Source organism: Hipposideros armiger, unplaced genomic scaffold, assembly GCF_001890085.2.
Source record: "Hipposideros armiger isolate ML-2016 unplaced genomic scaffold, ASM189008v1 scaffold_5, whole genome shotgun sequence".
In the NCBI taxonomy this organism is placed as follows: Eukaryota; Metazoa; Chordata; class Mammalia; order Chiroptera; family Hipposideridae; genus Hipposideros; species Hipposideros armiger.
In genome coordinates, this window is record NW_017731355.1 from 2,350,026 (window position 1) to 2,364,775 (window position 14,750).

The window sequence follows — 14,750 nt, forward strand, 5'->3', positions numbered from 1 at the left end:
TTTGAGCTCTGAGCAACAGCGGTTTGATGCCCGGCCCAAGCTGAGGTGCAGCTAAGTTGCCAACAGGTGGCAGGATGGCTCAGCTAAAAAAAAAAAGAAAAAGAAACTGTATGGTCCTTTTTTTGGTCTCCCAGATGGTGAGGTGTACATCTTTTCTAAATGTAAGAGAACAGTAAAAGTATTATATAATATCATGTAATATTAATAGAAGTGATCTAATATGTAGTACAGGTCTTTGACTTACATCATTCTTTTTGTTAGTTGTGTATCCTCTGTTCTTTGCTGTAACATTATTCATGTACCTACTCCTTTAATACATAGGCCATTTAGCTGTGGTAAGCCTGATCACACAAATGAATACGTGGATTTATATCAAAAGAATAGTATCAATTATTAAAAACTTATAAGCTCACAAGTTTTTAATATTTTTATGCAGTCTTATACCTTCAATTGAATTAGTGAGATTTGATTTTAGAATTTTTTAAAAAAATCATTTTTGTTCTTTTCCACTCCTCAAAATCCTAAAAAGACTCATTATACACATAATGAATAAAATTACAAGATTCAGTGGGAAACAAAATAGTATGTAAACACTAGTTATTGATCACAATGTTAAATAAATGTTTATGACCCAGTAAGGGAGTTCAAGCTTATTTATAACCAAATAAGAATAAAATTACTCTAGACACCAATAATCTGCTTTGTTTTTATTTTACGCTCCCCATCTAGGCTCATAATAGTATTCTTTATTGATCTTTTGAATATAATTGAAAATAACTGATCAAAAGACATGCAAAATCTAATATTGGAAATAAATATCTCATTTTTTAAAATTGTTTTTTAGTTACAAAAGTGGTTTCTAATCAAAAACTTTTTTTCACTTTCATTTCCTCCACGAAAATATTTCTCTTTAGAAAGTAAGTTTAGCTTTTATTATCTTTAATAGTGGTTTAAACAATTTCTAAATATCAAAGTCGCTGAAATACTCATATTGTAAGTACATATTTCTACTCTGATTTTCTTATAATGCATTGAAAAAAATTCTGGAACTAGCATTATATTAAAACAGCTCCATGATACTAGGAAATCTTCACTGTTTCTGAAGTCTGTTGTAGCTGTTGTTTAAATTCTTGATAATGTCAATATTTGTCCGTAATTGCTAAATTTAAAAAAGAATAAAGAGGTATTTACAACATCTAATAACAGAACTACTAAAGGATGACAATTATGTGGCTGACATTTTCATAGTTATTCTTTTTGAGAGGTAACAATGGCCCAAACTGTTAACATTAACAAATGTTTGGGCTTTAGCTTTATTTAGTTTCCATTTATAGAGGTTTTAGATCTATTTCCATATTATATTCATACCTTTATTCAAAACATAACAATACAGTAATGCTTCCATTCACTATACAAGGAAATCATATTGGAACCTTCACCTAACCTGAAAAATTATTTCAGCATCTTAGTAATTGAACACACCAAAAACAAGCCAGAAGACAAAAGCACAAATCAGAGATCTTGGCCATAAACAACTTCCAAGGTTAAATTCTCAATTCAGGACACATTCTATACTATTTCCTTCATCTAAGTTTTTCTAAAATTGTAAATCATGCATAACTATCACCCTATAAATCATTGAAAATAAAATTTAATTCTACTTACTAAAGCAGGAAAGTATATCAATACATTTAATAAAAGTTTTCCCCACAAAATAAATTTTCTGATTGATTCCAGCTAATAATAAAAAAAATTAGGCCATTCAATCATCCCAAAGTATCCTATTCTATGAATTATATATGTTATCTAGATTAGTTTTCTTTTTCAAGTTTTTGTAATTGTATACTTGCACCTTTGTCACTAATTCTAAATTAGCTTTTTTGTTTTTGGAGGACAGGAAGTTTGACATACATAGTGCACTGATTGGGATAGACTACAACATTAAATCATCACAATTATATGAAACATATATATATATATATATAATTTCTTGCATGTATTGCGTATATGGTATTTATATATAAAGTTCACAGATGTACACTATGTTGTTGCTTAAAAACTCTAATGGTGGCAATTTAAAGACTGTTTTGTTGCTAAAAAGGGTTTAATACCTACACTGAACAGAGTCCTTCACAAGGTAAATTAACCAAGGAAATATGCTAATTTTGACTTCATTTCCATCGTATTGAATGACTGCATTCATTCTCTTCAGATTTAAAGCTCTTCATTCTACTGTTCCTCAACACTCTTTATAGAATTCCAGCTTGCTTTTCACCTATCTTTTAACAGTTTAACATAGATGACTGGATCAAGTCCATTGTTCCAATTGTATGTAGCTTAAAAAGCTCTGCAGTATTTTACTCTTTTCTTTGTATCTGGCTTCCTTGAGTGCTCTGCTCACTGCATTTTGCTCGTACTCTCTGTTTTCTAAACCCATTTATGCCTGTTCTTTCTGAAGACACTTGTTCATCTGGGAGCTCAAATTGACTTCTCCCCATTCTATTTGCTTAACCAGAAATGCACCATTAAGGTTGATTGAACACTTTTAAAGCACTTCATCAAAATGAAAGGCCATAAGAAAGTAGGCTACCAAGTGTTTGTAAATACCTGTTTTCAGCCAAATTGATAGGAAGGAATAAAAAAATAGTTGGAAACTTAAAAATGTTATTGATATATTTTTTTTACAGATTAGTCTTTTTTGGTTGTTCTTGAGGAACACCCTTGTAAAACATTCAGGGGAGAAGAGGCATGATGGGCAGCATTATGTTATAATTAAAGGTAGAATAAATAGTAGAGCCCAAATACTAAAATTATCTAAAACGTTTTCTAAAAAAAATAATGTCTTACACTAAGCAAGATATAAAACATAGGTGCATTGTAGGTGCATGATTAAAATTTACAGCTTTTAAGCCACATGACCTTAATTTTTTTCTATTTAAAATAGAAATATTGTTATTTAAAAACTAAATGTAACTGTAAATGGTTTACAAAACCATAAACCATAAATGGTATACAAAAATAGTAGGATGATCACTGTCTTTTTCTTTTTTGTAATGTTTAAAAATGGAACTCAGCTGGTATGAAATATTTTAAACATTTGGAAGTTAATTAGAATTGTAAAATTAAAAACCAGATGAAAATGTAGAATACTATTTGTGAAAAATACTTCACATCCATTTTTATTTTAATGTTTGATCATAATGTTATTGATTTTGTTACCAAAATGTTATTCTGATCGATTTTTATTCAAAATATGTGGAAATACTTATTTTGAATGATACAGTATAAGGAAAAATGATTCCAATTTTAAAACTAGCATTGCAGAATCACAGGTATTTTATATGGAAAATGAAGACACTGATGAATTGACTTTTTGATTTACCTAAAAGAGCATAAAGTTAAGGTAAGGGCTAATAAATAAAACATAAATGATAAATGATTTGATTTCAAGTAATTAACACTTTTGAAGCTACTTCTAAGTCCCTTTGAATGTACTATTCTATTTTCAGTTTACAGCATTTCATGTTTTTGCCAAGAAATGATTCATTTTATTTTAATTATAAGGAAAAATCATCACCAAAACAAAATTTTAAGCTAAAAAAATGCACAAATTAGATCTGAGAAATGTCTTTTCAGTAGTTTACAAAACAATTTTATTCACAAATGAAAGAAAAGAGTAATAGATTATAATTCATATTTTTATAAGATAAAGACTTGCAGAGGTAAAATAGTACTAATAAAAGTACTTCCTGACCTCATTTGAAAAGGCAATTGCAAATAAAATTGCAATTCAGTATAGGTTTTTCTTTAAAAGTATTTTAATAATGGAGGGAAGAGCAAAGGTGAAAAAGAAAAGTAGTTAAGCACTTGGAGGTCACCCAGAACCTCTAAGTTTTATAGCAGAGCAATTAAAAATTAAAAAAAACAGCCAGTTTCTACCCCATTTTAAAAAACTGATTTGATTAGCTTAATTGAATAACCAACAGAACCTGGCCATAAGTACTATAAATAATTTACTTCTTTTTATGTAAGTAACATTTAATTGAAGCTAAGAACCTAAAGCACGAGTAACAAATCTAATGTTTTGAAACACTTCTCATAATGTATGATAGTTCATGAATAGTGAAATGACATGTTACTTTAAATATAAGGATTATTTTAAAACTAGTCATGAGTGCCTGCAAATACAGTGCACACTAAATATTTTATGCAAAAATATGTACACAACCATAGTTAATTTTGTGTCAACTGTCCGAGAAATTCTGAACTATAAAAATAGAAGTAAATAATAAAGTTCATATTGAACAATTACTTAATTATAGTCAATCTTCGTATATCGAAATCAGAAGATCGCTTCGGCATCATGTATATTCAGTTCAGCATTGTAGGCTCCTAATTTATTGTTAAAGTGCCTAATTTTTAGCTCTGTTCCAGGTTGTGGAATTGTCCTTTAATTTAAAACAAGTCATATATATAATCATGCATATGATTGAATGCAAAATAAATCTATGAAGACATTTGCTGGCAGCAAAAAACTAATTTTATTGTAGAAATTATACATTTTCCCTAAGCTAAATACACTGGAAGAAAATGAATGGTTTACGGATTTTACATACATTAGGGCTCTACAACAGCTGATTCAATAGCACATTAGTAAGAATGAAATGTCCATTGTGATAATCAAAGAGGCGCTGAATTTGGAGTTGAAAAAAATCTAGAATTTGGTGTGATATCTACTTTTTTCTTTTTAAGCCAATTTTTTCTTTTTATCGATAAATGGAGACAGTACATTTCATATTTACTTCATGGGGTTGTTACTGGGCTAAAACATGGGCCAGTGGTTTGTAAATGTAAAGCTTTGTTGCAATCAGTTGTGAAGTGTGTTACAAATAATCTGTGACTATAACTTAAATTTTCAGTTTGTGAATGATTTACTTAATAAATTTTGTTGCCGATCTAAAGTCACATCTATAAAAGCATCTCTCATATTCAATTACATTTTCATTTGTTTTGTTGAATAAGAAAGGGTGAAGTTATAGCTATTGCTTTATGAACTGCATGTAACCAATGGCTTAACATAGCTAGGCATTCCCAGGGGAGTATGCTGTACATCAGGTCAATGTCATCTGCTATAATGGCAGAAAAAATTTCAGAACTACTGTGCCAAATTATGTTAGTAATCACTCTCCTCATTGCTTTTATAGAAATTATTTATCATATATATATATATATATGTATATATATATATATTACAATAGTCTTAAGGTTGGATCTATATCTGTATTCTGTACAGTGCCTAACAACGCCTTAATACATGTTTATTATTATTCTTAGTATTTCTATGAAATTATGTATTATAAGAAATTCAGATGTAATTAAAAAGTTATAATAGAAATAAGATCTTAAAATTTAAAAATGTATACATAAAAATCATATTATAGATCTCAAATATATTACACGTGCACAGGAAAAAAGGATAAAAGAAAATATGGCAAATGTTAAGTGGATGCTGGATAATGAGTTATGTTTTTTTCTGCTTTATACTTTTCTTTTTTATACTTGTAAATTTTTCTCTCGTGAAAACCAGTTACATTTATTTTTCCGATCCAGTTTATTATTTTAAAAGACACGCTTTATTATAAAAGTAACATCTATTCAGTATTTTACTTAGAAAAGAAAAAAAAGATGATGATGCCAAGTTAGTAACAAATAATGAAGAGCAGACCCTTATCACTACACTATAGTGAAAGCAGTTGTCAAAACTAAAGGGCGACAAAGACATCTTCTGGACATCTTAAGAACTGCACAGTTGTTTTTTAAACAAATCATCTTAGTTCCACCTAAGAGTAATAGCTGTTTAAAAACCACACATTAATAAGTATAAAATCATTCTGTATTCGGTTTGAAAAATTAAATACTACATGATTAAATTACAAACATACAGCTTTTAAAGAAGAAAAGATATACAAAATTGTTGCATACACATTGGAATTAGTCTCCAAAATACCTTTAAAACTATTTCCAGATAGATTATAAAATACAAATATTTCAGTAAAAATAATCTATTTTCATGTAAGGAACATGTAAAGTAGTATGAAAACCATATGCGATGTTGAACCAATACTTGAAAAATTTAAATAAGATATTTCATGAATCATAGAGTCCATTTATATCAAAGTATGATTGACAATTTAAGTCATTAATTTAAATAACTGTATTTAACAAATAGAAAAGCAAATTTAAAAACATATTTGAATTATTTGTGATATTATCCTAGAACGATGAAGTGTAATATTTTAGAAAAGTTATTTCAAGCAAAATATAATTATTAAGGGTCCAAATTATAAATGTGTCCACTCAGCTTGAAACATGTATTCTTTTTAGCCTAAAACCGCTTGTAAAATTATATCATTATGGCCACAATAAACAAATTTTGTATATGAAATAGTACTCTTCTTCCTAAAGCATATGAATGACTGGTTGCACCCACAGTTAGCCACCTTCAGGAAGTACCATTGATCCCCAAGATTTGCTTTTCTAAACAGTTCTGAGGGCAGACCCAGTTTGAGGGTATTTTTTTTTTTTAAGTATAGTCCTAAAAAGCTAATCTGTAGTTCAACTAGCAAAACTCAGTTTGCTTTTGTAATCGTTGTGTTTTGGTAAGAAATGTGTGCTTTAGTTTCAAGTAACCCCAAATGAGCAGATATCCTACAAATGAAAGTGTGCTTATTTCCTAAAATTACCTTTCTTAGTACCTTCATAGGATAGGCCATAATGAGATTTTGTAACTAAATGCTTCCAGTACCAGTACTAAATATTTGATTCTTTGGGCTTCGTTTTATATCTTTTCAAATTGTTGTAATATATAATAAGTTCATGATTTTTCTCATAGAGAAATTTAAACAAATAATTAAGATAACCATAAAGAAAATCTGAGAGATGATATTAAATAAAATTCACTAAAGGTGATAAAGATCTTCATAGGGAACTGAAGTGCTTCAGTAACATGAGTAACATGATTATCTTGTACTTTTCCCATCGACATTCTCTGCTAGGTTTTGCACAATTACTAAACAGAAATATGTTTCTTGGTGTATATGCATTTCTCTTTAGGCAGTTACATTTGATTTACTCTTGGGAAGTGGCTGCCAGGAATTCTGTCAGAAATAAAATACTTAATTAGTCAAACAATGGTAACTTAACTTCTTAATGGATCAGTTTACTTAAGGTAATTCTGCGGTAAACAGTTTCTGCATTTTATATGTGTACAATTTGAAAAGACAAAAGAAAAGAGGAAATGATCCCATTTTTGGCTACTTAAACATCAGAGTATCCTGAGGACTCAGTGGGACGTGACTGATTATAGCAGGGAAGCTGGTACGGCAAGAGCTGGGCCTAAGCTAGTTCTGCTGCTGAGTCGGTCACTCTAAGGTGAGCCAGAGCTTGGCTAGAAAGAAGCTGGGGAACAGGCAATAACTGGAAATCTAGGCAAACAGGTGTTGAGCAGCAGAGGGGATTCTTGAGATGTAGCAGGTTCCTAGTCATTGTGCTAGCATCTAGGACTAGAGTCCAGGCGGGAAGAAGTGCAAATGGGAACTACAAGGAGAGGTTGGAAGAATTTACAAAATTCTCAGTCTTTGTGCTTTTAGAGAGTTGAATTTATCTATTGTTCAAAACATAAGTGAACTGCTTTGTATATTCAATGGGTAGAAGTGACTTGGGAGGAAATACAATTAAAAGTAGTTCCAATGTAATTATTTCAATTTTCTCTCACATAAGTACTAGGTGATCACTATTCTACCTTGATAGCCATTTCGAAGCCTCTTTGAATTATAATGTAAATACACTGGATTTTGGGAAAGGTTTGGTGGATTTGGGGAAGAAGCCCTATGCTATCTGGCAGTTATATAATAGTATATATATATATATATATATATATATATATATATATATATATATATATATAGTATATAACAATATTTAATATATATGAGCATATATATTAAATATATAATAGTATATAAACAAATATATAATATAATATACATAGTATAACAATATACTAATATACATGTAATATATATTAGTATATAATATATAATATATATATTATATATAAATATATAATAGTATATAAGAATATTTCCTGCTTTTATACATGACTAACAAATTTGGGGAGGTTTGTTTTTAATGATAAGAAATGATAATAAAACACAGAATAGCTTTACCTTGCCTCATCTTGGTTGCTCTGGTACATTGGTGCAGTTTGAGATGCCATATTCTGATGTGATAAAAGAGATGGAGAGAGATTTAGCCCTTTGAGTTGCCGAAAAGCTATTTCTGCATGGATGCTCCTAGGATTATTTGTCAGAATCCCTGCATTCTTGTTTTTTTTGTCTGAAATTAGGAATTATGAAACAATGAGAATCATTAAGTAATAAAATAAAGTAATGAAATGTGGTTGTCCTTTAGCTGAATGTATCCTATACATATTTTGTAACATGAATTAAAAATTTTTGTGGGGGAGGAAAAAATTTTTAATAAAGTTATAGAATTGGAATATATTTCTAGCACTTAATGTTGCTTAAATTTCTCTGAGCTAGTGAATCAATTTGATCCTTTCTAGGTAATTTAAAAAATATAAATATCCAGAGCTGCATGCTATAATAAATGTACAGATAAAGTGACCATACTTTTCAAAATAAAAATTGGGGTAACATAGTCAGGAAATAGGAAAGAAATTACAGGACTTTTCCAGAAAATCCTAAAAAAATAGTCACACAAAAATTCTTGAAGATATCTGAGAAGGAAGTTATGGAAAATAAATCCAGGATTGAACTGGATGTCACCCCCAAAACAGATATTGAAGACATTCCTGAAGATGACACTGTACTGTTAAGGAGGCTAATAAAAATTTGGTATGTCCAGTTTTACTGTTAGTTATATCTACTGAACAAAAGCATAAAAATTCTCACTATGATTAAACCTTGAAACCATAAGTATGTACAATTATGAAAACTAAGTTAAACAAAAAATAACATCTTAACAATAAATTATGTGTTTTTTTTAACTGAGTTTCCTTTCAAAAAAATCACATAGAGCAATCTACTCTTCTTAGTAGGCTCTTAGGTCTTTTGTGTGTGTGTGTTATGTTCATTTTTATTGTCTAATGGAGTTCTAAGGCAATGTGAGATATTAAAAAGGAATGGAAGAGGTGAACCCCTCAGAGAAGGAGTAGCTACCTCCGATTTCACAAATATGGTAGCCAGTGAAGATCTGGAATTAGGGAAAAGGCTTGATCTAAGCCTGAATTAAAATGTATGTAATAGAATGAACCCTTTCCTTGTCCTGTCCTCTTAATATACTTCCTCCTTTAGAACTCTATCTCTTGAAAGTCTTCCCTAGTATTAGCTTCATGAATATTTTATTTGTGGTTTCAAAGATAAAGTCTGATCTTTTATTTCTAAGATATCCTTTGTACCCCAAGAGTCTGTTGTTATCAATATTTTTAAATGTCTTATTTCCACTTTTAGCAGGATGTGCTACTAATTAACTGGTCTTAGTAGTTATTTGCTGGGAAATACACAAAATGAAATAAAAGCTTTGAAAAGAAATAAGTCAGGAAATAAATGTGCAAGTATCACAAAGTTCAAATCTAGAGCAAATGTTTAGTTACAACATATTAGTTAAGCAGAGCCAAAAAATACTGTAGACTTTTTGGAATAAGGATGGCCACATGAAACTTGAACAAACATGCAATTTTAGGGAATGTAAATTTACAAGTACAATTTTAAGTAGTATTAGAAATCAAAGTGACATTTTTGTTTCAAGTGAAGTGTTTGGTTGTTTTTGTTTTTTACAGTCCCTCTGTAAGGGTTTGGGTGAAAAAGGTAAAGGGATTAAGACGTACAAATTGGTAGTTACAAAATAGTCATGGGGATGCAAAGTACAGCACAGGGAGTGTAATCAATAATATTGTAGTAACTATGTGTAGTGAGTGCCAGGAAGGTGGGTGGGTACTAGACTAATTGGGGGGATCACATTGTAAATTACATAAAAGTCTAACCGCTATGCTGTACACCTCAAACTAATGTAAAATACTATTGAATGTCAGCTATAATAAAAAAATAAATACCTTCAACTTCAGGAGTTAAAGTGAAGTCAGATCCCAAGTAATGGCTAAATCCACCAGGCAGAATTATGTTTGTTATCTTTATGGGAGGAGGTTTCACTTGGCCAAATGATCCACCATCCACAGGAGAGCTGGTAACAGGAATAAGCTATAAAATAAAATAAAACAGTTAAGGACCCTCACCTTCAAAGCTTAAATCAATAGGTGTAGTCCTTATTACAAGCCTCACTTGATAATCAAATTTTTTAGGTCATGATTTATTTACTTGCCCAAACTCAGAGTTGATAACAGGCAAAACATTTGTGAAACAGTCAGTCCTTGGGCCATTAACTTCCCACAGAACATCATGTTCGTCTTTTCAGATTGCATTGTACTCATCACTAGAATCTAGTGTGGTGGCACCTCTCCCTCTCCAAAGGGTCTTAACAAGGAAAGAATGGAATAAGAAAATAAGAGGTAAGCCTTTTCCCCTGTGTAATGCGTCTTCTTTTTCTGAACAGGAGTTTCTGGATGGTAGGAGTTATATCTTCTACATCTTTGTCTTCCTCACAATACCTCATCAGGAACCTTGCAGGTAATTAGTTTTTCAAAAACAAACAAAGTGGGGATTAAGAAAAGCCTCTTAGAACAATCACTTTTAATGAGTGTGCTAACTCTAAATAGTGTTTACATTTTTTATGTTAGTTGAGGATTAAGAGGCTTTTTAAAGAATTTCTGGAATCAGCAAATGGAGGAGAGAAGTATTTTAGGCTGGAGACTCTAGATTTCCCTAGAAATTTGTAACTGCTCTCTGTCTTCATTAAGATTGATCTTGCTTACACTTTTAAAAATATAAATTCTGAATATACAATTCAATTTATTTAGAGATTCAGGCTTTTGCCATTTGTGTAAAATTACCGATTTCCTTCATACGTCAGTGTTACCAAGAATGCAGCTTTGTAATGAACACTGAAGTATCAGCCTTTTACTAAAGCTGGCCAGTTCCAAATTCCCTAACTAATTCTTTTGTGGGGGAATCTCTACTCATCACTAATCTACAATGTTGTCAAATTTTCTTACGAAACCAAAGTACCAAAAGTGTTCTAATGTAAAGGACAACTTTAGATTTCATTTATTCTTTCTTTATCTGCTGTTACAAAAGAACGACTAGCAGCAACTAAAACAAAGATTAATACAATCGACTGAACTGATGAAGTTGAAAAGTATTTCATTCTTGTCTCCTGAACAGCTACAAGAAATAATGGCTTAATTTTGTTCTAGACATGAAAATAAAAATTATTATTGAATCTTAAAGTAGATTTCTCTAAAATACAGACTTCAACTACCACCTTTATTTTACTAATCATGTGTAGAGGAATCAAAACAATTTTTAATAAAATGTTTACATATAAAATAAGTAGAAAGAATTAAATTCCAATACACGGAACTGATTCAAATGACAAGAATCACTCAAGACAACATCATAATATAGTAATGGGAAAATGAGTTCACTATATGAGAAATAGAATAGCCATCAAGCAAATTCTTTAGTGAAATACTCATCATTGATTAAAATTTGAGTTTATGTACTTTTTCTGCTATATGAAACCAATTAAAAATATAAATGGAAATTAAGATCTTTAAAGTTGCTCTAAGTGATTTCTTTATATGTTATTTAGTGAATTTATGTGTAATTTATGTGGACTTCTTTGAATTTAGCCAAAATTACCTTAAAATAGAATTTATAAATTTTAATGTGACAATTTGTATAGGTGCCTCACTGGAGCCCTCACGTATGTGGTGTGGTAGGCAGAATAATGCAGCCCTCTCATAAAATGTCCCCATCCTAATCTCCAAAATCTATGAATATATTACCTTACATGGCAGAAGGGACTTTGCAGGCATAATTAAATGAAGGCTTTTGAGATGGGGAGATTTTCCTGGATTGCCTAGGTGGGCCCAATCCAATCACAAGGGCCCTTATAAGAGGGAGGCAGAAGGGTCAGAGTGAGAGAAGATGTGATGATGGAAGCAGAGGTTGAAGTGATGCCATTGGGAGAAGAGGGCCATGAGCCAAGGAACGCAGATCGCTTCTAGAAGTTTGAAAAAGCGAAGAGCAAATTCTCTCCTCGAGCTTCCAGAAACAGTGCAGCCCTATAAAACTGATTTTTGGACTTTTGACCTTAGAACTGTAAGATAATAAATTTGTATTGTTTCAAGCCACTAAATTTGAGGTAATTTGTTACAGTAGCAATAGAGCAACAGAAAACTAAAGTTTTCTTTAGTTTTCCACTTGTGGAAGCAAGAAGTGACTTGCTCCAGGGATATAAAATAGAGAAAAGAAAAGGAAACTGAAATCATTGAACTAAATTTTATTTAGTTATTTGTTCTCTTTTGAAAGACTGGAGCCTGTGACAATAATTTTAGTAGATGACATTAGATGGTGCTCTTTCTTAGATATAGCATACAGAGATTAGTAGCTAACATTGTTTTCACAAAGCATAGTTTTTGGAAAAAATTTTCGTAGCTATAACCCACAAATGAATCAATTTCCTTTGTGTAATCTAGATAATCTTTATTAACAACTTTAAGTCTCACAAGTCTCTAAAGCCACTTTGACCTATAATAGAAGCCTCTTGGTTAAAAAAGTCAAGGTTAATAAAAAAGGGAATAATGAAAAATTATATGTATAATTTATATTTATCCTTGCAAAAAATTAAAACATAAAAGTACACAAACTCACCAGTCTTTTGATGAAGGGCCAAGGCCTTTTCTGTAAGCAAGAGTCCCTTGATTGTTATTTTATCTGATTGTTCTTGGATAAATGCACCCTTAAGGTGTTGGCTACAATATGTAGTTTTGGTTTCCTTAAAAGTAGCAAAAATTTACAGACATGGAGAAAATTTGCAAGAATCTGTCTAGATTTAAAAAAATAATATTCCCACATATTTTGTCTGAATTTTTACAATTTTCTCCCATATTTTGCAGGTTTTTTCCCTCCCAACCCAATGTGACATTATGTGTGTGTGTGTGTGTGTGTGTGTGTGAGAGAGAGAGAGAGAGAGAGAGAGAGAGAGAGAGAGAGAGAGATTCCAAATGATCCCATTTGGTTTTCATAAAAACAGAAAAATAATAATTTAAGTTTTGCATTTATATCTGTTTATTGAAAAGAACTAACATAAGTTTTTGAAAAAACACATCCAGCTCTTGATAAATATGTGAATTTATAGCTGAAGGTAGAAGTGGACCAGAGAGGGAGGAGTCTAATACCAAATGTTCAGTGCTCTAGGAATCTGTTTTACAGAGAGAATGGAGAGGGTCAGGTAATCAAGTGAGTTAAGTGAAAGCATCTAAAATAGTCTTATCTCTTTCCTCAATATAACTTTTAAAAGTAATCTTCATTTACTAATGTCCTTGGTCTCCGGCTTTCACATTAGAGGTTCACTTACATTCTCACTGCCCCTCTTAGTCTAAGGCTCATAATGTCTCTCTTGGATGACCCTAAAATTGCTTCCCTGTCTTCAGTCTCTTTTTCCCCAAACCTTGAAAAGGCACAGCTCTAATAATGTTACTTCTTTGTTTGTTTTTTAACTATATCTTTTCTGTCTAAAGACTAAAATGTTAAATTTAGTCTTTGGAGGATGGTCATGAAGAACCCTGGTGGTCAATGACAGAATTTCCTAATGATAGACACTTTGGTGGCTACTCTTTCTAATTTCTTTCCTACTATTAGTCAGATACCTTTTTAGGGTTCATGGGTAAAAGGCCCAATGATTCTGTCAATGTACAAGAAAAGAGGTACACATCTCTCTCTTTAGATGAACTATACAGTCCAGGGAGTTCAGGTCAGAATCCCTTCCTTCCCTTACTATTTGGCTAAGTGGAAAGACTTTTATTGTTAATTTCTGTGATATGTTGTGCTTTCTTACCTTCTACCATTATCAGACATCTTGAGCAAGAGGCACATAGATTTTAAATAATTTGCTTCAAGTCAAAGTATATTGTTAGAACCACTAAATAGATTCTAAAATAATCTACAAAAACATCATAGCCTAGGTTTAAATATTTAAGTAAAAATGCACAATACATAATATAATGTTCAAGTACTAATAATTTATATATTTTAAAAGAAAAAGTATAAATAATGTAAGTATTACCGAATTTTTCTTTGCCTGTAGTTCAGAGAAGTGAAATTCAGCTTTTGCCCTATCATCTGAATTCACAGGAATTCCATCTAACATTTGCAAGTTAGGCAGTTGAAATATGAGCATGTGGCGATGTAGCATTTTTCTGCAAATCTGAATAAAGTTAAAATTAACTTTTTTCTTACTTAAGAAAAACTTTTATTTCAAAGATTAACTTTTATAGAGAAGGAAACTTAGCATAGGCAGCAAAGATGAGAGATGATACAAACATGAACTCCCTTTTTGAAAGATTTCTCAATTCCCTATTATCCAAATGAAACTAGAACTTTTTTTTTTTAAGATTTTTTTATTTTTTATTGGGGAATTGGGGGGATGGGAACAGTGCTGGGGAATTGGTGGAAGGGGAACAGACAAGTTGCTGTCATTTTGTTCTTCAGTCTAGTTGTGGAGGACGTTGCTTCACTGGCCCAAGTTGGCACCATCATTGCGCTCTT

General features: G+C 31.1%; 1 protein-coding gene across 1 annotated transcript in view; it reads right to left on the bottom strand.

Moving 5' to 3' along the window:
- Positions 1 to 4,258: 4,258 nt before the first annotated feature.
- Positions 4,259 to 14,750, bottom strand: part of LRRC9 (leucine rich repeat containing 9) — a 121,084-nt gene continuing 110,592 nt past the window's right edge. The window contains exons 22-25 of the mRNA XM_019646037.1: positions 14,269 to 14,409; positions 10,136 to 10,280; positions 8,229 to 8,397; positions 4,259 to 7,157 (exon numbers count right to left, since the gene is read on the bottom strand). Coding sequence (XP_019501582.1) covers positions 7,118 to 7,157; positions 8,229 to 8,397; positions 10,136 to 10,280; positions 14,269 to 14,409 — 495 coding nt within the window. The 3' untranslated portion in view covers positions 4,259 to 7,117. The remainder of the gene's footprint in view (positions 7,158 to 8,228; positions 8,398 to 10,135; positions 10,281 to 14,268; positions 14,410 to 14,750) is intronic.